This window comes from Octopus bimaculoides, chromosome 16 (genome assembly GCF_046866305.1).
Source record: "Octopus bimaculoides isolate indiv1 chromosome 16, ASM4686630v1, whole genome shotgun sequence".
NCBI classification, from domain to species: Eukaryota; Metazoa; Mollusca; class Cephalopoda; order Octopoda; family Octopodidae; genus Octopus; species Octopus bimaculoides.
In genome coordinates this window covers 31,120,676-31,146,438 of record NC_142943.1, presented here as the reverse complement: position 1 = coordinate 31,146,438, position 25,763 = coordinate 31,120,676, and the positions used below count along the sequence as shown (strand labels likewise).

The window sequence follows — 25,763 nt, the reverse complement described above, 5'->3', positions numbered from 1 at the left end:
TGTGATATTAATCTCATCTTGAGTACTTTGGTAATTAAGATTTAATTAGACAACAAAGATGTAACAAAGATGATACCTGAAGGCAGTGAAACAGTCTTGTAAATTCAATGTCATGTAAGTAAATATAATTATACTAATTCACAAAATGAGGTTAATAGCCTAATTAATTATTCCCTGCCAGAAAAAAAAAGGAGAAAAATCACAGCTTTACATAAATTAAAATTCTAATAAAATTCAATGGTATAATGCTTATTATACAGTGTGATATAAAGAAACTTTAATCAGTTTTATTAATCAGTGTAATAATTATTTGCAATGGGTTAGAGTTTTCATTAACTCCATCATTAGGTTGCTACTGGTATCTACTATCTGTTAGTATATTCCACAATTGGTTATTTAGTATTATCACATTTTATTGCAGCTCTTCAGGGATAACATATATATGTGGCAGCTCTGAACAGTTGCTGAACCTTTTTCTGCAAGGCACACGTGGGACCTACAATAGATTACTGCCTACATATCTGTGACAGTGCACTTGCCACAATAAAAGAGTCATCTATCTAATTAGTAATGATGCATTCACTAGCACACCTGTAATCACAGCACACCTGCACACACACACACACACACACATAGTCTCTTTCTCACTCTCATTCTCTTTTCCCATTTCTATAACAGTTTGTTCCACAAAACAAATAAGCTGTATATCACATAATAAACACATCTCTTATCCTCTTTTTATATAATTGGTCAGGAGGAATAAGTTGTATCCATGGCTTTTAAATAGTTTATTATTGTTATTATTATTATTATTATTATTATTATTATTATTATTATTATTATTAAAGTGGTGAACTGGCAGAATTGTTAGCATGTTAAACAAAATGTTTAGCAGTATTTCTTCCACCTCTTTACATTCTGAGTTTAAATGCCACCAAAACCGACTTTGCCTTTCCTTTCAGGAGGTAACAACATATAGTACCAGTCAAGAACTGAGGTCAATATAATCAGCCAACTCCCCATCTCTAAAATTGTGCCAAAATTTGAAATCATAATTATTATTATTATTATTATTATTATTATTATTATTATTATTATTATTATTAGTGATAGTAGTAGTAGTAGAAAGTTAACAAGCTGGCAGAATTGTTAATGCATTGGACAAAAAGCTCAGCAGCATTTCTTCTGGCTCTTTACAATCTGAGTTCAAATCCTATTAAATTCAACTTTACCTTTCAGGGTCAATAAGTTAAGTATTGAGATCAAAGTTATTTACTAATTCCCACTCTCAAAAATTACTGGCCTAGTGCCTTAGTTAGAAATCATCATCATAATCGCAATTACTATTATTATTATAATTATTACTATTATTATTAACCAAAATAACAAAAAACCCAAACTCCCCCAAAATAAATATGACTGTGAAATAAAAGTTTTTTTTTTTCAATATTTAAAAAAAATATGGAAACAGTTTACTTGTGTGTGTGTATGTGTGTGTGTGTGTGTGTGTGTGTGTGTGTGTGTGTGTGTGGTTGAGGAGATGGTGGGGGTTAATTTCTAAACAGTAATTCTTAAATAGTTAATGAAATAACTTACAGCAAAATAATTCAGACTGTCGAGGTAAAAGAGGTGGGGGTGGGGTTAAAAAAATGAAAATCAATTTTCTTCTTGATTGAATTCATGATCTGTTAGTTCTAGCATTATGGGGAACAAATGCTAGAAATCAGAGGTCACAGTTCCGCCTTGAAGCATGAAATTTGCTCAAGTATGTTGCTGAGGTGGGGATGACAGAGGGTGGATTTCTTCTGCAGGTGATTATTTGCTACCAATGCCAGGCAAAAAATACAACAAAACAATAAAATAAAATAAATATCAAAATGGTATGGCTGTAAATTATTCAATACTGTTTGTCTCACCAGTTTTCATGCATTATTAAAACAAACAAACTAAGAAAAAATTTAAAAAAACAACAAAACAGTTTAATCAACAGTCATTCTATTAACATGGAATTTGAAGGTTTTATAACAATGGAATGGTTGTTTTGATTTAATAGAGAAAGTAACTGATATACGTCTTTCTTTGACCAAAGACTATGAAGAATATGAAAAGAAAAGGAAGGGAAAAAAATATGAAGAACAAGTAAAAGAAGAATGCTGCTTTATTTTGGGCAGCAAGGATTATCAACCATAAGAACAACATCAATACCATAATGTTCAACAAGTTCCATGAGGAAGATACGATCACCAATAGGGTCAAGTCCCATTAATTTCATGTGGTCAGATGTCAACTGTCGATCCTGCGACGATGAAACATCTAACAAGGTTTGGAACAAACGATTGTTTTGTTCACAAAAAAACCTAAAAAATAGAAATAATAAATATATAAATAAATGAATAGATTTAAGAATTTGTCACCAGAAATTAGTAATTAAGCTCAAATACACTGAAGACTTACATAACTGTAGTCAATATTACATTACTAAGGCAGTGAGCTGGCAGAATTGTTAGCACACTGGGGAAAATACTCAGTGGCGTTTCATCCATCTTTATGTTCTGAGTTCAAATTTCACTGAAGTTAACTACCTTTTATCCTAGTACTAGTTGATCACTGGGGGCGATGTAATCGACTGACCCCTTCCCCCAAAATTGCTGACCATGTGCCAAAATTTGAAAGCAACATTACACTTCAAGGTGGTGCCCTAGCTGTGCCACAGTCCAATGACTGAAACAAGTAAACGATAAAAAAAAAAAGACAATAATCTGATTTGGTTGTATGCCAGTTCAGTTGAAATCTTTCTTGAGAAAAACTTTAAAGCACAGCATTCCTGTCCAGAAGGAAGTAGAAGACAAAAAGGAGATAGGAGAAGAAGAGAAAGGGAAAGAGATGCCTTTTAATGGCTGAATCTGACGCATGAAAGCTGAGGTATATATAGATATATATACTTAAGTGAATCTCACATATTACTAGAAATTGCAATGAAAGCCCCAGTTTTAATTACAGTTAATTACATCAGTATCACCCAACAATCTACTTCAATATATCCACCGTTGGACTTCTGGCTGATCAATCAATACTCTAGCTCCGTGTAGATGAGTTTTAATTGATTCACTAGAAAATTAATTAATGATCTCTGAAACTAACAGAGATGAACAAAATCAAACACACCTACCACTCATCCATACACACTCACAGACACACATCACATAAACAAATCCATCCATTCATACATACATACATACATACATCAGTGTAGCATGTAAAATAAAAGTACAAGTTCTACCGCTCTATACACCTCATTAGTTGTATATTTAAAACAAGGTAAAAACATAAAAGAAATATGCACAAATGAAGAAAAGCTTTTGTAGTAGTAGTAGTAGTAGTAGTAGTAGTAGTAGTGGTAGTAGTCAGCTGATACTACTCCCCTTTTCTATGTGGGAGGCAAGGGAGGACAAAAGATATATAGTAAAGGGGTAATGCAAAACAAAAAAACAAAAAAATCAATGTTTGCTGACTAGAAGTGGAGGATAAGCAGTCTTTCCAGAACTATATATATATATATATATATATATATATATATATATATATATAAACACAAATACACACATAAATATATATGATTGATGAAGGATGTATACACATATTTACACATATATATGTATATTTGCATATGTGTGTGTGCGTATGTGTATATATAGGTAATTTTATTTTGTCAACACTGACTGACTGACACTACTTCACTCCCCCACCACATCATCTGTTCATCCCTCCACACCCAGTCATACCCACCACCATAACAACACCCACCCAGCACCTACCATGTGTTTCGTTTACTACTATTTCTTTCTTAATCAGGAAGATAATCAATAAGATAAATATGGAATATATGATGGAATGAAACAAAAGAATAATAAAAATAACAATGATAATAATAATAGAACTATGATAGAAGTGCTAAGGGAATACAAGAAATAATAAAAGCTATGAGGCAGTTGGCTGATAAGAGGCTGTTACTATGGCAGCAAACACATTCTTTGACATTGGGTTTTAGTAGACAGAACAAAATGGCTTTATTAGAGAATAACAGCAGAATATGTTGTGAGTTAGGGTAGGTCACTACAGTACATCACAACAAAGACAACATAAACAATGATGATAAATAAGGTTATATAACACTATGACCATATGATTGAACTAGCTGACAAATCTCCCTAAAATCTTACCACCTTCACTGTCTTCGCTTTGGCAACGTGTGACTTCAGGTTCAGTCCCACTGTACAATACATTGGGTATGTGTTTTCTACTTTATCCCTAGACTGACCAATGCCTTGTGAGTGAATTTGGTAGATGGAAACTGTGTAGAAGCCTGTCTTTTATATATTCTTTTATCTTTTGTTTCAGTCATTTGATTGTGACAATGCTAGGGCACCAACTTGAAAGGTTTTAGTTGAACAAATCAATTCCAGGACTTTTTTTTAAATGTAGTACTTATTCTACTGGTCTTTTTCATCATCATCCTCATCATCATTTAACGTCCGTTTTCCATGCTGGAAACCAGTACAAGAACCCAAGAATCTAAGAACACACAAACATATACACACACTACATTAGAGCAAATCAAATAATTGTGGTAAAAACAAGAACAAAAATAGACATTCTACATACGTTGTAAACAATTCTTCTTCATCCATTGACTGCTCCCCAAGTTCTTCTACAGAAAATAAATGTGCAGATCTATAGGAGAAAACAAAAACACTTATAATTATTACGTGTGTGTTGACATCATAAGAATTTTATAAACTTCTGAGTAAACATAAACGTTTTTCAATTTTTTTTTTTTATATTTGTTCTTGAAGCACATCACATACAGCTTTAAAGATTAGCATGTAAACATTGGGTTGAAAATCCTTCTGGACAGAAAATTGTGAGGGCAGCCTTAAATAGAAGGAATAAATAAATGAGTAGAAATTGAACTGGTGTATTAAGGCATTATGATTCTCCCCAGCCACAACAAAATTTGTTTCAACACACAAATTCACACAAGGAATCTTGCAAACCAGATACAAAAATGAAATGTGTGTATACACACACACACACATACATACATACACGTAAATATATATATATATATATATATATATATAACATTAATAAAATACAGAAAATATATATAGTATTTTATGTTACATAAAACATACATCTTTCATCATGACTAGTTATTGAAACATTATATAATCTTGTTAATTCAAGCTATTATATGGCTCATATTCTGCAGAGAAACCTATCCCATAGTTTGATGCTCCGCATCATACAGCAGTGGATATAGGAGTCAAGTGTGGGACCTACTACTAAGCTCAAACCTTGGTTATGCATCAGGCTTCACAATGAACAGACAGACAGACAGACAAACAAGCATACGGATGGAATGGTGGACGGAGGGACGGACAGACAAACAGACAATGTCTACATGTGATACCACTGTGGTGGTCAGAAGCCGTGATACAAGGATGTGCTGAAGAGACATAAGAAGAATTCCAGCAACTCCACAGATACCTAAAGGCCCTGCAGCATAATGAATGGTACAGATTGCTGAAGCTTGTGATTCTAGCCAATGAGGAGAAGCAACAGAAAGAATACAAAAGAGGATATGAGAGGTGTCACTTCTTTGTTGGGTCAAATAACTTCACCTGGTGCTGATGTCATCGCTGCTGCAGGTCAAGAACAGGTCTTGTAGCCCACATGCAAGCTTGCCAGAGATGATTTCTGAACAGAACAATCAACATGGACCTACAACAGACAGCTGCTACCACTGACTTGTGATTGCACATGCACAGATGCAAACATACACATTTTTTGCTTACTTACATATGTTTGTCTGTGAGCATACATATACATTTATACTCAAGTGAACACACATACATATATCAATGGGCATTTATACATACATGTAGATATGTTCCTGCTCACACACACACACACAGGTGTGTGTGTGAGTGTGTACATATGCGTCTATATTTTCAAGACTATATAATCAACAATGCCGTAAATATTTGATTCTCATTCCTTCACAAAAATGATTCTCCAGCAATGTTCTCTTTCCTGACTTTTCTATCATCATTCTCTGATCAAGCCAAAAAAATACCACTGTCATCGCTGTCATCACTGGTCTTCTCCTTCACCATCATCACCACTGCCGCTGCTACTGCCACCACTATCATCATTACTGCCATCTTCACCATCATCATATTATCCTCAACTGACCATCACAATTCTAGACCTAACAATAATTGTTTTTTAATTTAGGTACAAAAAGGTCAGTTTTAATACTCAATAACACTGATCCCAGTACGTGACTGGTACTATATTTTATTGACCCCAGAGAGGTGAAAGGAAATGATTATCTTTTATCTTTTACTTGATTCAGTCATTAGACTGCAACCATGCTGGGGCACCTTGAAGAATTTTTAGTCAAATGAATCGACCTCAGTACCTAAGCAGGATTTGAATTCAGAATGTACAAGACTGGAAAAAATGCCTGATGTTCAAATGGTTCTGCCAAACAGTACCAGCACAATTTGTTGGCTTTACTGTTTAGCCTTAGACCAGATCTAGCAGGGCTACAGTGAAAGGCATTACAGTAGTGATATGTGGGAAATATAGCAGCAATATCTAGAAGGTTGGCTGACCATACAGGGACCACTCTCTCAGTGACAATTTTGGAAATGATGAAAAGAATAACAATAACAAAGTTGGCTGTTCAACACTAATTAACTGACCTCTGATTGTTCAATTTGGTAAATTTATCACGATCCCCATCACTAACTTTGAGCAGTTCCTTCAAAACTGGAGAGTTGGTTGTTACGTTTTGATTATTTACATAAACATCATACAGGTGGGTTTTACTTTCAAATATCTTCTCTGTTGTACCTGACAAGAAGATAATATAATATTGAGTTGGGAAAACTCCATGGTTTGCAAGGGACTGAGCCTGGATACAGGTAATATTCACGAGTCAGTTAAATGATTAAAAGATATTTCAATGATATAAAATAAATGTAACAGACTGATGAAATAAATTCATTATCACACTTACATGCAATATATGCAACTTCAGTTTCTAAAGTTTCAATATCAGCAATATTTACATAGAAACGAGGAATCAGCTCTCGATTCACAAGTCCCCTCATATCATGGTTACCAAGGCAACAAGCACAATACACTGAAAAGAAGACAAATATTAATTTCAGATTTTAGCACAAGGCTAGCAATTTTAGGAAAAGGGTGAAGTCAATTACATCAACCCCAGCACTCAACTGGTACTTATTTTATTGACTCCAAAAGGATGAAAGGTAAAGTTGACCTTAGTGGAATTTGAACTCACAACAGTCAAGTCTACCTAGCTATATGTACCACAAAATGGAATAGTTCACTGTACTATGTCCTTGACCAAGACACTTCACTGACAACACTGCAGTCTACCTAGTCATAATTAGGTAATAACACACCACAGTGTGTTATAATTAACTGAATTATGCCCATGATCAAGACACATAACAGTTAATAAGCTGTAAGGAGGTACCATATGATATAGTTATACATACTGTCTACAATTACAATATTTACCTATCAACAGTCCAGTCTATCTAGCTGTAAGGAGACATAAGGTAAAGAAGTAAAACGAAAGATGTATTGAAATGAGTGTCTTACCTCTATAGCAAACAACACCAATTGGAGGGGGAGAAAAAAATAATATCCTCTTCTGTAGGAGAGTGTATTTCCAGAGAATAAATATATTTTCTCCAAAGAATTTAATAAACTGAGAGAAACAACCAGCAGGATGGGTAATCTGGAAATGGATGGAAAAAAAGAAGAAAATGGAGAAAATTTAGATAAAAAAACATCACCATCATCACTTAATGTCCATTTTTCCCACTTGCATGGGTCAGACAGAATTTGTTGAGGTAGATTTTCTACAGCTGGATGTACAAAGGTACACACACATGCTCACACACACAAACACATACATGTACAGACACACACACATATGTATGACAGGCTTCTTTCAGTTTCCATCTACCAAATCCACTCACAAAACTTTGGTAAGCCTAGGATATATATACACACACACACACACATGATGGGCTTCCATACAGTTTCCATTTAACAAATTCATTGACAAAGCTTTGGTCAGCCAGGAGCTATAATAAAAACACTTGCTCAAGATGCCATGCAGTAGGATTGAACCTGAAACAACATGGTTGCAAATCAAGCTTCTCAACCATGCAGTTATGACTGAGTCAATAAATGTAGAAATTTAAAACAAGTTGCACGAGTAAAACAGATTGGAGCAGTGTATTCAATGGACTGACCTTCATTTCAGGCAAGAATTCTCGACTGGGTGTAGATGAGGTTGTTGACCAGGGTTGCTGAGGAGCTGGTGACATTGAACACACCTCCAGATCAGAAACAATAGCGCCACTGGAATTTTCATTTCGAGAAGGAAGTACACCTTTCTTATCGTTGTAAAAAGCTTGCAGTTGATCATATTTGCCTGGCGTTTGAAGCTGATGCCTGGAATTGGGATAAAATAGACAATTTAAAGTTGGTGATTTATTAATTAACAGGGGAAACAACGATCAAAACATAAGTGGTTCTTTTGAGTATTCTTTTATCAGTTTTTTACTGGTTTCAGATTGTGGCCATGTTGGGGCACCATCCTCAAGTGCTTTAACTTATTACATCCACCTTTTGATACTTATGAGATGTATGTGCGTGTGTATGTATGTATGTATGTATGAGATAGACAGACAGATAGGTAGGTAGATATGTGTCTTAGCCTTGTTCCAAAAAAGAAATTTAAAGAATTACTTCCTATTCCATAATGATGTATCTGTACCCCCTCATGCAATTAATTATAGCGAGGTGGGCTGTGCCAGTGAGAGTTAAAAGTCTTTAGCATGAACAAAATCAAGAACTCAATCCTGACTCAACAGAGATACCTTGTGTCATATACCAACAAGGAAGGGCCATTTCAAGATCCCATCATGTGCAAATATGGAAAGATCCTCACCATTATGTATCAACAGAAAGAGACCCCATCATGTACCAAAGGAGAGGGATTGTATCATGGACTAAAAGGAAGAGACTATCACATACCAACATGGAGAACTCCTATCATGTACTAACAGGGAGAGATCCCCATCATGTAAACAACATGAGAAGACTCCCATCAAATAGAAACAGGGAGAGACCTTACCATGAACCACTGTGTAGAGATCTTAATATAGACTATCAAACAGAGAACCTAACATGACCCATCAGAGAAGCCCTCACATTAACTAGCAGGGAGAGACTCTAATATGAACTGGCAAGCAGAACCCCTAACATGGACCAGGGGCAGAGACCATACATAATTAGAACTAGCAAAAAGAAAACTTAACATGAACAGACAAAAAGAGACTATCATGGATCAGCAGGAAGTGCCCTCACATGAACTAGCAAGGAGAGACCCTGCCATATCAGCAAGTTATCACAACAAAAAGGGCAATATATAAACACACACATTAACTTTGTTAGATGCTATTTACATCAATTCTTTTTTTTTTATCAATCAGCCAATGGCAAAGAAACTGTTGCAACAATACTTGAAGAAAAGCCAGAGGATAATTGAGGCCATTCCAAAAAGTATAATGAGAATTTATAGAAAATATCATTCAACAAAATAATGATAATAACAATAATAATGAAGTAAATAAGCATATCAAGATTATAGTAAACAAAATGAAACAAACATTTATTTGAAATAATCTGTTTTATTATAAACAACAAAATTATTAAATATGTAAGTAAATGTCTCTGCTAAGTACTGAAGGACAAATGAGAGACAACTGAATCTCTTCCCTGGATAGGGGACTGATCTATTCCCAAGTGTACAGGGTTTTGTCTCGGAACATACTGAAATGCCTGCTACATATATGGACTCATGAACTATCAGCAAGCAGTTCCAATATTGCATCCATCTTATGACACCATTGATCATCATCATCATTGTCAACGTCATTGTCGGCATTTAACATTTGTATTCCATACCGACATAAGTTGAATGGGTTGACAGGAACTGTCAAGCCTCAGAACTACATCTGGATGCTCTTAACACCAACCACATTTCCCAGAGTGTACTGGGTGTTTTTTACATGGTACCAGCACAAGTGACTTGCAAGACAAGACCTTCTCAAATGTGTGGGGATGTAGTATTAAGAGAGGAAGCCTTGTACTAGGAGTTGAGAGGTTAAAGGAGTTGAAAGGTTAAAGGAGTTGAGAGGTTAAAGGAGTTGAGAGGTTAAAGGAGTTGAGAGGTTAAAGGAGTTGAGAGGTTAGGAAGCGTGTAGTGTGGGTCACCTTGTCCTCCGTTCTGCTGCACTTGCCCTGGATGCGTGCAAGCTCATTTCTGGCATATCCTATTTTGGCACCGAGTGGAAGTGCTGAATTGTATTTATGCCCCTATAAATCTTGTTTACTTTTCAATATAAAACAAAAAACAAAATAAAACAGGACTTACCGCACTTGGGATTCAAGGAACTGCATGTGTCTGTAGAGGGAAGTATAGGTGGGAGATAGAATTCCTACTGATTTCATTCTGGCACCACGTTCAATCTCACTTTCTACTGGCATGTTCTCAAAACATGCCAGGCCATAAAGGGAATCTTTCCTAAAGTACCTGTAAAGAAAGAATAATTACATTAACAACAACAATAAAGATAATGATCATTTCTGACTATAGGCATGAGACTTCGATTTTTGGCTGGTGGTAGTGAAGTGTGTAGTCAAGTTGTCCTGAGCAAGACATTAAACTGCATCCAGTGTTGAGGCTCTACCTCAAGAGTTCAGGAGTTTTGAATGGTATAGAGTTACTCCTTAGTCATTGTTAAGGTGCCACATATGCATTGGTGCAGGTACAGATGTCATGTAAAAAGCACTGGTGCTGGTGCCATGTAAAAAGCACTGGTGATTGGTGTCAAGTAAAAAGTACCAAATACACTCCGCAAGGTGGTTGGCATCCAGTTGTAGAAATCAAGTCAAAACAGACTATGGAATCTGGTGTGGCCCCTGTCAAGCCATCCAACCCATGCCAGCATGAAAAACGAACGTTAGATGATGATGTTGATGACAACTCCCAGATTCACTCTCACCCAAAACGGTAGTATGTGCCAAGGGTCCCAGAAGATGGTCCTGTTGCTAAGGCATACAGGACTTGGATGAGGACTGGTTCTCAAGGTATGTAACACCCAGGCCCAACAATGTGTAAACATATTCTGATGTCACATAAACTATTTTCCTGCTTAAGGGTTAATAGGCCCTGTGTTTAGTGGGTTCGAGGGTAAGCTTGAGAAAGCAGGAGACTAGCAGAATAAATTGTAAATAAACAAGTAGAAGGTAATGAAAATCTTTCCCAAGAAAAATCACAAATCATCAGCCTTTGGCACATAGGTCCATGATCACTGCTGCTTGTAGGCATGGCACAAGAAAGAAGTGGAATGAGAGAGAAAAAGAGAGTATAGTTAAGTAAATATCATACAATTACAACTACAACTACATCTGTCATACAACCAATGCCATATTTACATTAAATATATCAGTCATACTGACACTACATAATCATAAATTTGAAGGTAAGTCAAAAATTATTCGCATTTTTGCTGAGAGTTTCTTTAGGCTGGCTCCCACTGCCTTCAGCACTCATGTACTAAAAGGTGGTACTTTTGAGGTTGTGTAACTGAGGTTTGACCTTAATCACTCCACTGTCAGGGTGCACCAAGGAAGAATAGATCAGTGATCTGATTTCTCATCTGGAGATGTGTCAGGGGTTAAAATTTATTGCAGGCTTTCAGTACAATACAAGGACAGTGCTCTACCACATAGAAGTATGTATGAGTGGAAGAAAGAAATTCAAGACTCAACTTTCTGCAGAAAAGGTGATGCTCACCATTTTTTGGGATAGAAAAGAGTCTATACTGGACATTTACCTGGAAAAAGGGTCTATAGTCACCAGTGTAGCTTACAATAAAATGCTGGGCAAAAAAATCAAATGAATTTTTAAAAAATATATGTGTTTGATCTCCTATATATTTGCTTTTGGATAAAAATAGACGAGAAGTTATTTTATAAAATATCAACCAGTGTTTTAAATAAATAGCTTTAACATTGGCTTGTATAACACAAAATTTGTAATGGAAGAGAGTAAAAAATCTATAGGCAACACATAATAATGAAACATTGTACATTTACACAGCACATTGATTCTACATGCCTCAGTTCACTTAGCTGTACAAAATAGGTAACAGGTTTTTTGGAATTACCATTTGTGACAGACTGGCATCTGTGCATGATATCTTGAGGTATGCAATTATTTGTTGTTTAGCCTTAATTCAGGCCTAAAACAACAGACCTATAGTGAAAGGTAATCCATCTGTGACCATACTATCTTCTTTTTATAACAGGTACTACATTGTCCAATATAGTAACGCTTTAGTAATGCTTTACTGAATACACACACACACTCACACATATATTTGCTTTCATCCTATGTTAAATAAAGAATAATCCAGAGATATTAGGCGCAGGCATGGCTATGTGGTTAAGAAGCCTACTTTGCAGCCATGTGGTTTTGGGTTCAGTCCCAATGCATGGCATCTTCAGCAATTATCTTCTACTATATCTCCAGACCAACCAATCAATGTCTTGTGAGTGAATTTGTATATGTGTGTGAGGGTGTGTTTGTCTTTGTCCCCTCCCCACCATTGCTTGACAACTGATGTTGATTTGTTTATGACTCCATAACTTAGCAGTTCAGCAAAAGAGACCAACAGAATAAGAATTAGACTTTGAAAATAAGTACTAGGGGTTATTTGTTTGACTAAACTCTTCAAGACATTTGGCTGAAAGTACAAGATTCTACACTGCACTGGATGCCTGTCCATCTCAGAATTAATCTTTAAGCGTTACTGGTGCTAATTTATTATTTAAGAAGTGAAGACTGTATGCCAACACTGAAAGAACAGATTACAACAAGACAGAGGAAGAATGAAGTTTAACACTTACACAAAATCTCTCATTAAAGTATGGGATCCACTGGCCATAGCCTTAAATTCAACACCATCTAAATCGCTTTCTTCAGGAAGACACCATTCAATCATGTTACCTACAAGAAGTGAAAAAATATATTCCAAAACACTAAAAAAAAAAAGTTAAACAAACAAATACATAAATAAAAACAAGAAATTTGTCATCGGCACCACCATAGTCAAATTTTGTTGGGTCTTTGGACTAAAAATTCTGTATTCCTACTGCCACATCAATGCTATTTGAAATTTCCTAGTTAATGAATAAATACAATATATATATACATATTAATCAAAATCCCTGTATTATTACAATACGATTAATTCTACATAGCCCCCAGTTCACTAAGTTGTAGAGAAGAGGGAACAGACTTTTCTGAAATTGTTATGTGTGGATGGTTTGACATGATTTGACAAATCAGAGGTTGCATGATGCTCATTAAGAACATTAGCTGATATTCACACAATGCAAGCGCACTTCTGCCTACACGGTTCCAAAGTTGATCATGACTACAAACCCAATTTCAAATCCATTCACGAGGTTTTGGGATGGTTTGGAGTTATAGAAGATATTTGCTCAAGGTATTATGCAGTGGGACTGAACCTAATATTATGTGATTAGGAAATAAATCTCTTAACTACACAGCTATAACTGCAAATACAGCTTTTCAGTTACTGGAGTTCAACAAATAACCATCATCAAAAAGAGGTCTTAGTTGCACATTACAAAGAGACTATCATTTCTCTAAAACTACTGAACTTTCAGAAGGAAAAAACAGAAGAAATATTAGCATTGGAATGATGGCTAAATTTTGTATGAGTAAAGAAATACAATAAGTAAATACATTAATCTATTATTTATTGCATTTGTTTGTTTTTACTCTTTTTTTTAATATCCTGTTTCTTCCCTGCCACCCCCCCCACCCCCCCGAGAAATCTCAGTCATCATTGATGAAATCTTATATCAACATCACCACTATTGTCATCACTTAAAAGACTACCATTGTCAATACTACACCCTCTACTGTATTTGCATATACACATGTGGTTGGTTAGATATGTTTACACAGACACATACAAACCCAAACACACACATACATATTACAGTCCTGGAACAAATATCTAGCAAGCTTAGGACCAGAAGTGTTCTGAATTTCTGGATTTTATGGTTTTGTGAAGAGAGTCTAAGTATACACTTAAAATATAAAATAAACTATGTTAAGGACAAAATTGTATTTAGCAGATTCAAATTAATACATTTCTAAACCAGGGCCTATTTGATATTTAATAGCAAACTTAAAATATATCCTTACTGTATCATATATACAGTATAATGTTTCTAGGATGAAAACTGAATAAAAAAAAAAGTGAAGAATATGGTACAAACTTTTGACTAAGTTATTCCAGATATCTACAATCCATTACTGGATCAATTTATTGGTTTGTTGATGCTTATATCTTTTGTGGATAGGACTGTAGCCCTCTCATCAAATTTCTCAGTAAGGGTATCCCTAAATCCTTTCACATGGTCAGAAATTTAAGGATATCCTTACCAAGAAATTTGATGAGAGGGAGGAGCTACAGTCCTGTGACATAGAAGGCAGCTGGGAATTCCTGCAAGACAGCTTGCTGAGTGCTACAGATTTGGTCTGTGGCTGGTGCAAAATCTCTTCCAGACCTAAGGTAACATGGTGGCGGAACAATACTGTAGACAGAGCCATTAGAGCTAAGAAACAAGCCTGGAAGAGTGGAGGTAGCAGGGTACTGTATCAGATAGCCAAAAGGGAAGCTAGGAGACAGGTATATATAGCCAAGGGAGTAGCAGAAAAGTGTGTGAGAGAAAACCGTGATGTCATAGGAGAGAAATGTGTCTGCATGGATGATGGTGCCCTTGTGTTTAATGATTCTGCAAAGTAAGAGGCTTGGAGATGCCATTATGAAAGACTGCTGAATGTGGAGAATGAGTGGGAGGAAGAGAGTCTGCTACAGGTTGACCCAATTGAGGGACCAGCGACCTGAATTGACAGTACCCTGGTAGATAAAGCAATTAAGGATATGAAGACAAAGAAAGCACCTGGCCCACCAGGAATCACCACTGAGATGCTCAAAATATCGGGTGGCGTGGGTTATAGTCTTGTCACCTGCATCGTAAATCAGGTAGTTCATGAAAGAGTCATACCCAATGACTGATGTAGCAGCACCATAGTCAACTGCTACAAAGGTAAAGGTGATGCTTTAGACAGGAATAACTACAGGGGTATCAAATTGTTGGATCAGGTGATGAAAGTTACAGAGAGGGTCATAGCCCAACTAATTAGGGAGAGAGTTAGCCTAAATGAGATGCATTTAGATTTTGTGCCAAGCAGAAGCACCACTGATGCTATATTTCTGGTAAGGTAACTATCTAGCCAAAGATAAACCTCTGTACTTGGCTTTTATTGACTTGGAGAAAACCTTTGACAGGGTCCCCCATTCCCTTATCTGGGAGTCGATGCCAGGTCTGCCTGACTGGCTCCTGTGCCAGTGGCACATAAAAAGCACCATCCAAACGTTGTTGAGGCCAATGCCTCCTGACTGGCTCCCATGCCAGTGGCATGTAAAAAGCACTATCCAAACATGATCAATGCCAGGGCCGCTTGACTGGCTCCTGTGCTGGTGGCACATAAAAAGCACCATCTGAACATTATAGAAAATTTTAAAGTCTTTAAATTAAATATGAGACCCTCCCATATTTAGATATATGCATACACACATGTATTTTTTATTATGTGTGTGCGTGTGTGACAAAATCAATAAGATATTGGATAACCCACCAGAGAGAGAGAGAGAGAGAGAGAGAGAGAGAGAGAGAGTGAGAGTGACAGAGACAGACAGACAGGCATTCTCCTGTTACCAGTGCTATCAAGAATAATAAAAATACATTATAGAATTTCTTTTACACTTCAACAGTTTGGCTATATTTAGCTAGTTCTTTGTTTATATTATATACTTTATTATATCTATTGATTAGCATTATTTGTTCGTCACTGAAGACTGTGCCTTTGGATTCATCACTTGTACGATCTTTCTGGTAACAATGCCTGTTAACATTATTTCAGTTGTCTGTTTTATAAATATATCTTCCTCAGATGTCAGTTATATTTAGCTGGGTCTAAGAATTCATTTGCAGAAACAACAACAAACAACAACCTTAAAGAATGAAGAAGATATTGAAGATTGAAAAAAAAAAAGAAAAACAAAAAAAAAAGATAAAGAAAGAAACCACCACCATATCTGTTTCTCCAACACTACCACCCCACATTACACATTTGGCAAACACAGAATTGTTGATTAAATAACAAAAGCTTTTCTAACAGACATTGTATTTAGGTAGAACCAGCCGATTCTTCATTTCTGCACGTGATTCAATATTTTGTAAACGATTATATTTACAATGCAATGCACTTTATTGTTATGAATGAAATGATGAAAATTTATTTCCCCCACACCATATTATCAATGTATAAAACAATGCAAATAGTTTTTTTCTTTTTTTTTTGGTTGGCTGTGTTAAATTAGTGAAGATAGTTTGGGTACGTAATTTAATCAGGATTTTATATTTAGCACAAGTAATAGTTGTGAATTGGAAGAATCAGAAGTGCAAGGAACAAGATAGCATATTGTAGTATTTAGATTGCATCCATTTACAATTCTGAGTTCAAGTCCTGCTGAGGTCAACTTTGCCTGACATGCCTCCAGGGTCAATAAAATAAAGTACCGGTTAAGTACTCGACTTTGTAAAGTGGTTGGCATTAGGAAGGTCATCCAGCCACAGATATATATATATATATATATATATATATATATATATATATGTATTATATTTATTTCCCCCACACCATATTATCAATGTATAAAACAATGCAAATAGTTTTTTTTTTTTTTTTTGGTTGGCTGTGTTAAATTAGTGAGGATAGTTTGGGTACGTAATTTAATCAGGATTTTATATTTAGCACAAGTAATATATTATATATTATATTTATTATATTTATCTTATGATATTTACTTTACTTTATATTATACTCATTTATTGTACTTTTAATTATAAATTTTTCTATATGTGATAGTGGATTTTCATCGATGAGTTCTTGAAACTTGGTTATTTTCCCTAAAACTATCATCATCATCATCATCATCGTTTAACGTCCGCTTTCCATGCTAGCATGGGTTGGACGATTTGACTGAGGACTGGTGAAACCGGATGGCAACACCAGGCTCCAATCTAATTTGGCAGAGTTTCTACAGCTGGATGCCCTTCCTAACGCCAACCACTCAGAGAGTATAGTGGGTGCTTTTACGTGTCACCCGCACGAAAACGGCCACACTCGAAATGGTGTCTTTTATGTGCCACCCGCACAAGCCAGTCCAGGGGCACTGGCAACGATCTCACTCAAAAATCCTACGGGAGCCAGTCAGGCGGTACTGGCAACAGCCATGCTCAAAATGGTGCATCTCATGTGCCACCCGCACAAGAGCCAGTCCAGGGGCACTGGCAACGATCTTACTTGGCTTGCCGGGTCTTCTCACGCACAGCACATTTCCAAAGGTCTCGGTCAGTAGTCATCGCCTCAGTGAGGCCCAATGTACGAAGGTCTTGCCTCACCACCTCAGCCCAGGTCTTCCTGGGCCTACCTCTTCCACGGGTTCCCTCAACTGTTAGGGTGTGGCACTTTTTCACACAGCTATCCTCATCCATTCTCACCACATGTCCATACCAGCGCAATCGTCTCTCTTGCACACCACAACTGATGCTTCTAATGTTCAGCTTTTCTCTCAAGATACTTACACTCTGACGGGTATTCACATTGACATTACACATCCAACGGAGCATACTGGCTTCATTCCTTGCGAGCTTACGTATGTCCTCAGCAGTTACAGCCCATGTTTCACTGCCATGTAGCATGGCTGTTCGTACGCATGCGTCATACAGTCTGCCTTTTATTCTGAGTGAGAGTCCCTTTGTCGCCAGCAGGGGTAAGAGCTCTCTAAACTTTGCCCAGGCTATTCTTATTCTAGCAGCTACACTTTCAGCGCACCCACCCCCACTACTAACTTGGTCGCCCAGATAGCGGAAGCTATCAACTACCTCTAGTTTTTCACCCTGGAATGAGATAGAAGTTGTTTCCTGTTTGTTTACAGTCTTTATTGCACCTGAACATCTGCCACAAACAAAAACTAACTTGCTAGTTAACCTGCCTTTGATGTTGCTGCACCTCTTATGTGTCCATAGCTTGCACCGGGTACATCTTATAGAGTTACTACCTACTCCTTTTCTACATACTGAGCAGGGCCATCTACCTGAAGGGGTTTGTGTTTTATCTACCTTCCTACTTATTAGGATTTTGGTTTTAGCTAGGTTGACTCTAAGGTCCTTCAATTCTAGACCTTGCTTCCACACCTGAAACTTCTCCTCTAGTTCTGATAGTGACTCCGCAATTAGGGCAAGGTCATCAGCATAGAGGAGCTCCCAGGGGCAACCTGTCTTGAACTCCTCTGTGATTGCCTGGAGGACTATGATAAATAAGAGGGGGCTGAGGACGAAACCTTGGTGGACCCCTACCTCTACCCGGAATTCATTGCTGTACTCATTTCCCACCCTCACCTTACTGGCAGCATCTCTGTACATGGCTCGCACAGCTCTCACTAACCATTCTTCTATCCCAAGTTTCCTCATTGACCACCAGATAAGGGATCGGGGGACCCTGTCAAAGGCTTTCTCCATGTCAACGAAAGCCAGGTACAGAGGTTTATCCTTAGCTAGGTATTTCTCCTGCAGCTGTCTCACTAGAAATAAGGCATCAGTGGTGCTTTTACCTGGCACGAACCCAAACTGCATCTCATCTAAATTGATTCGCTCCCTAATTAGTTGGGCTATGACCCTCTCTGTAACTTTCATAACCTGATCTAACAGCTTGATGCCTCTGTAATTATTTGTATCTAAAGCGTCACCTTTACCTTTGTAGCAGTTGACTATGATGCTGCTACACCAGTCATTGGGTATGACTCCTTCGTGTATCACCTGGTTCGTAATACGGGTGACTAGGCTATAGCCAACACTGCCAGATATTTTGAGCATCTCTGCAGTGATTCCTGATGGGCCGGGGGCTTTCCCGGTCTTCATACTCTTAATTGCTTTATCTACCCTGGTACTATCAACTCGGATAGCTGGTCCCTCTATTGGGTCGACATACGGCAGGCTCTCTTCCTCCCATTCATTCTCTTTATTAAGCAATCTATCGTAGTGGCATCTCCAGACCTCTTTCTTTGCAACCTCATTTAGTGCAAGCGTACCATCATCCATGCGAACACATTTCTCTCCTACAACATCACTATTCTCTCTCCTACACTGTCTTGCAACACGAAATACCTCGAGTCTTTGGTCCTCACGGTGCAGAACATTGGCAAATCTTTTCTTATCTGCTTCCCCTCTGGCTAAATAAACCTGTCGCCTAGCCTCCCTTCTGGCACATTGGTACAATTCCCTGCTACCACCGTTCTTCCAAGCCTGTTTCTTTTGTCTAATAGCCCTGTCTACCTCCTTGTTCCACCACCACATTACTCTGGGTCGGGAGGGGACCTTACACCACCCACAAATCTGGTCGGTGGCTTTCAACAGGTTGTCCCGCAGAAATCTCCAATTGTCTTCCACGTTGTATGATGCTATATCCCCTTCTATTTCGTTAAATGCTTCAAGTAACTTGTCTCTAAGTCTCTGTCCATTTGCAGGGTCTTTAAGCTTCCACACCCTTCTCCTCCAAGCCGGTCTAATTCTGGGCACCCATTTTGCTTTGATCCCAAAGTCGCTAACTACTAATCTATGTTGTGGGGTACATTCTTCGCCAGGGTAGGTTTTGGCATTTATAAGCCGCCCTCTTTCCCTATTTCTGGCAAGGATGTAGTCGATTTGGCTAGAGTATCTGCCGGAGCGGTAGGTGACTAGGTGACTGGCAGGTTTCCTGAACTTGGTATTGCAGACCATAAGATCGGTTGCATCACAGAACTCCAGCAGTCTGGTTCCTTCCTCGTTGCGGGAACCGAAGCCATAGCCTCCATGTATGCCATGAAAGCCTCCAGCACGACGTCCGACATGACCATTGAAGTCTCCAGCCACAAAGAGAAGGTCCCTGTCACTCATCGACGAGGTAGTTTGCAAGAGGGTGTCATAGAATTGGTCTTTCAGACCATCTGGTAGCCCCGGTTGAGGTGCATAGGCTGAGATGACAGTAGCTAATCTATGATGAAGCACTAGTCTAATCTTAAGTACTCTGTCACTTACTCTAACGACCTTGATTACCTTATCCACCCATTTCTCCGCTAGAAGTATTCCTACGCCCCCGACCCCGTCAGTGTTCCCTGCCCAGAAAATCTTGTACCTGTGTTCTTTGCCTGTGAGGAACCTCGCAGAACCTCCTCTCCATCTTACTTCCTGGATGCAGCACATATCTACGCGTCTCCGTTCAAGCATCTCAACAATTTCACCAGATTTACCTTTCAGCGTGCCGACGTTGAGAGTGCCAATCCTAACAGTATGGGTGTTGGGGGTGTGGGCCTGTAGCCTGGGAAAGGGGGAAGCAGTGTCATGTAACTATATATTTTATATATATTTTATCTATAAAGCTCAATTTAATTTTAATTTTTTATAAATTGATTTTAATTGAGTTTTTACCTGTAATTTTGGATTTTGTCCCTAATATTATTATATATATATATATATATATATATATATATATATATAAAATCTGGTACCTATTTCCTGCAGCTAGATGAACTGATACAATGTAGGATAAAGCGTTGTGGCAAGAATCCTGATGACTAAGCTTCCTCTTCAAGGCTTGAAAATATTTCTACCCAGATTAATTTTAAACTTCCATATGTATGGCTGTGTGGTCAAAAGTTTGCTTTCCAACCACATGGTTCCAGATTCAGTCTCACTGTGTGACACCTTGAACAAGTGTCTTCTACTATAGTCCTAGAACAAAATAAACTTTGTGAATGAATTTGATAGACAGAGGCTGAAGAAACCCACTGTGTTTATGCATGTGTGCATATGCATGTCTTCGTGTTTGTTCCCAACCACCACTTGACAACTAGAGTTGGTTTGTTTATATCCTCATAACTTAGTAGTTGGGTAAAAGGATAAAATAAGTACCAGACTTTAAAAAAAATAAGTACTGGAATCAATTTGTTTGCCTACACTCTTTAAGGTGATGCTCTAGCATGGCCACAGTCCAATAACTGAAACAAGTAAAATACAAAAGCTAAAGCTTAAGTGTAACTCATTTTGATACATTTAGGATGAGGATGCTGTTACACACACTACTTCCGAGATCATGCCCCATCCCAAAAGGCCATCAAACTGACAAAGATTCCCTCACCAACACACTACAACCACTGGTTCACTGATGCACTGTTTAATCTCTCTCTCTCTCTCTCTCCCTTCTATAATCTATAATATTATTTGGCTTTTTTGGATAGAAGTGTCATATTCCTCCTGGAAATGTGTCTCTTGTTTTTGTATACGACGACAGTGTTAACATCGTTTTAATGCTGAAGTGCATACACTTGATTCCACACATCTGTATTGTAATGATAAACCACTCATACAATAGTAACCACTCTCCAAGTTCTCAACTAGAGTTGTCTCGTCCAGATTTCCTGTTTGTTAATATTCTCATGGCATTACTAACTTCAGTAAAGGTCAATAAGCCATCAACAGTAGTTGGTGGACATTTCACAAAATTCCTGCAAGACTGCAGGATGCACTGATTTAAACTAGTTTCAGAGCAAGCTATATTATTCTCCTCGGCACGCCACAACTGTTGATTGGTCTCTTAGCAGTGATGTGCCATCTGATGATTTGAATGATACCACAGATTGCTGTTACTGTGTTACAGATATTATGGATGTTATGGTTGTCTGTATGCATCTGAATTTCTTGAGCTTTTCTTGATCATAAACACTCACCATTCATTTTCCAGGGTATAAAGGGTGGATTAAGAATCATTTCAAAGAGCTCACCACTGCTTTTTAGAGAGCATGATGAGGAACTGTCCAGCCTTACACTGTAATACTATTGAGGAGCCTGCCAACTGTACTGGAATTCTTACTAAATAAATCTTCATTTTCATTTTGGATCCAATGTTTTCAGCAGCAGCAGCATCATAGAGTATCAAACTTTAAAAGGATCATTTGTCATCCATCCCATCTTCTGAGGTGATGAGTACTTCCAAAGCTTTCTATTTGACAGCCAGAGAGTGATTAAAATCTACAACTATAATATTTTCAACCTTCCTCCAACAAAAAGGCTGCCAGATTGAACAGCACATAGCAATGTCTTCCACTCCAGAAATATATACGTGACACTTCTTCCAAGTGATCTTCAGCTGGTCTTTGAACTTTCTACCAGTCAAATGCTTATTGATGTGTAGCTGACCATAAAGTTGTACAAGCACTGGGGCATGATCATAAACACAGAAAGCTTCACAACTGCTTCCCTTTATCAGATCACTTTCATCCAAGTTATATTCCTTTACACTAAGGTCAAATTTGCTGTTTGTCTCTCTTATGAGTCATTAAAAAAAAAAAAACAAGTACTGAAATACTGATGCAGGAGGCAATATAATTGATTAAAATACTTAACGACAGTACCACAGCATGACCACGGTCCAATGACATAAAGAATAAAAGAATATCCTATTTTAATAAACCAGAATTCAGGTTTTAAATTCTATTGCAAACCCAAAGAGAAAGCCGCTTTCAGCTTCACTTCTTTTCTGAAGTAAATTGTTTCCAGAACAAGTGCTTCTGACATTCTTCAGAAGTCTGCTTCCTGTTTTGAAAAAAACCCCAAAAACAAAAGCATCATTGTAACTGTTCTCTATTGTTCAGTGGTACTTCACAGTGACATAATGTAGAGTGGTTTTTAGATTATGAAGCTACTACACACCAACCCATACACCTCACTACACACACTGCCAGACAATTTTATTAGCAAAACTTCATTCATCTCCACCACATTATAAAATATCAAAGAAGGGATGAGAGACAGTTCCTCCTTCTCTGAATTCAAATCCACCAAGATCAGTTTTGTTTTTCATCTTTTTGAGATCAGCAAAATAAAGTACCAGTCCAGTATTAAAGTCAATTCCCCCCGCCCTCTCTCTTTTATTTTACTTTCTTTCTGTTTCCTTTTCTCTCCAGAAGAAATTAGCTATGATCAGACCTACAGAGGGTTGAACTCCACCAGGTTTAAAATACCTAAGGCACATCAACAGTGATACTAACAAACAATACTGGAAGCCTCTATATGAACATTCAAGCTACTATGAATAACAGCCAAATCTCCCACATATCACACGTTATCATATTAAATACAGAATGGATACATTAGATCAGAAGTGAGGCATCAAATGTAAGCGCATAATACATATTAAGCAAATCAAAATGGTAATATGTACTACATACTTGGGGCAAGTGTCTTCTACTAGAGCCCAGGGCCAAGCAATACCTTGTGAGTGAACTTGGTAGATGGAAACTAAGTAGAAGCCTATCATATATGTGGTGGAGTGTCTATGTAGTTTTTGTTTATCCCCCATCCCCATATGACAACCAGTATTTGTTTGATTACATCCCAGTAACTAGCGGTTCAGTAAAAGAAACCAAAAGAATAAGTACCAGACTTAAAAATAAAGCAATGGAGTCAATTTGTTTGATTAAATCCTTCAAGGCTATGCCCCAGCCTAGCTGTAGTCCAATGGCTGAATAAAGTAAAAGTTAAACTGATGATTTAGCTTTATATATTGATAAATCAGACAGATATTATTGTAGCATTAAAGTTTGATAATTTATTGATTCTTCCCAATATCTATATTCCAAACATGGCCGACAAACGTTAAATAATGATGATGATGACTTCGCTTTATATATTTTTGCTAATTCATCTAAGTTGCACCAACAACACTGCCGCCACCAAATAATAATAATAATAATAATAATGATGATGATAATAATAACAATAATATGTTCATGACTTGGTCGTCAATTAATTGCTATTTGATATTTTCAAACTAATAATTATCTATTCTGAACAGGATATTCTCTGTTTTCCTTGTTTGTTTTTTTAGCATGACCTCTTTCTCCTGATTACAATCATTCTGAATATATAAACTATGAGTGAATTTAGCAAAGAAAAAAGATACAAAAATTTATTTTCCCCAGTATTATTTCTTTAGTAGAATGTAAAGGTATTATTATATGGTTGAGTAAAAGTGGTGAGCTGACAGAATTGTTAGCATGCCAGGCAAAATGCTTAGCGGTATTTCATCCATCTTCACGTCCTGAGATCAAATTCTGCCGAGGTTGACTTTGCCTTTCATCCTTTCGAGGTTGATAAAATAAGTATCAGTTGAGTACTAGGATCAATGTAATCAACTTACCTTCTTCCCCCAAAATTGCTGGCCTTGTGCCAAAATTTGAAATCATTATTACGTGGCTGACCTTTCTTGTTGTGTTTGATGGTATTGCAGAGATAGGAAGTTCACCACTTCTGCTGTGCCTGGGCTGTTTCCAAAAGCAAGTGCCTAGCTCCAAGTACACTTACCCACTCTCCACTTATAGATACATCATCATCATCACCACTGCTATATGATCATGATGATGATGAATTAATTAGCAATAAATCTGATCTTCAAGAGATGAATCAATTTCTATCTTTTAATATGGAGATAGATAGACAGACAGACAGACAGACAGACAGACAGATAGATAGATAGATAGATAGATAGATAGATAGATAGATAGATAGATAGATAGACAGATAGATAGATAGACAGATAGATAGATAGATAGATAGATAGATAGATAGATAGATAGACAGACAGATAGATAGACAGATAGATAGACAGATAGATAGACAGATAGATAGACAGATAGATAGACAGATAGATAGATAGACTTGGTAGTTACCTTGTTGAGATCAATGTAACCACAAGAATTGCATTCTATTAGGAACAGCAAGGATTGTTAAAAAAACCTTGATATCTAAGGAAACTAGTTATGACTTGGTATCAAGGACACTGACTTGGAATCATACCATTAAATAATATAATTAAACCAATTATTCAATGATTAAAAATAATATAGACTTCTTTTCTTTCTGAATTAAAATCAGTTTTTTAGCTTCAGCAGCATAATTGTAATTTACATATTTGAAAATGTATCTCTAAAAAATGTCATTAAAAATAAGCATTATTAAGAAAGTTATGAGGAAACGAAGTCAGTAGGGAGAGGATGCTAAACTGTAGATAACAATAGTTCATTGTACCCTCTCTATTACCTGCAAAATGCAAACTTTCATAGCTTTGCCTGTTAGTCAAATATATGGAAAGTTTTGTTTTTGTTGCTAAAACATTTAATTTGTAGCAACATTTCAGACTTTATCTTTTAGTGTTAGAAGACAATGTCGTCTATAATAAAGCATTTGTAAGAAACAGAATTCAAAATGTTGTTTCTAATTTAAGCAGCAGGCCAACAGTTTTGAGGGGTGGAGGTTAGTCGATACCTCAACCCCAGTACTTGACTTATACTTTTACTTATCAACCCCCATTCCAA

General features: G+C 37.0%; 1 protein-coding gene across 1 annotated transcript in view; it reads right to left on the bottom strand.

Annotated features, from left to right (window-relative positions):
* Window positions 1-922: 922 nt before the first annotated feature.
* The window catches only part of LOC106878471 (DENN domain-containing protein 11), a 28,342-nt gene continuing 3,501 nt past the window's right edge, over window positions 923-25,763 (bottom strand). The window contains exons 2-9 of the mRNA XM_014927688.3: window positions 13,096-13,195; window positions 10,556-10,714; window positions 8,367-8,568; window positions 7,705-7,843; window positions 7,091-7,216; window positions 6,774-6,924; window positions 4,663-4,731; window positions 923-2,357 (exon numbers count right to left, since the gene is read on the bottom strand). Coding sequence (XP_014783174.1) covers window positions 2,159-2,357; window positions 4,663-4,731; window positions 6,774-6,924; window positions 7,091-7,216; window positions 7,705-7,843; window positions 8,367-8,568; window positions 10,556-10,714; window positions 13,096-13,195 — 1,145 coding nt within the window. The 3' untranslated portion in view covers window positions 923-2,158. The remainder of the gene's footprint in view (window positions 2,358-4,662; window positions 4,732-6,773; window positions 6,925-7,090; window positions 7,217-7,704; window positions 7,844-8,366; window positions 8,569-10,555; window positions 10,715-13,095; window positions 13,196-25,763) is intronic.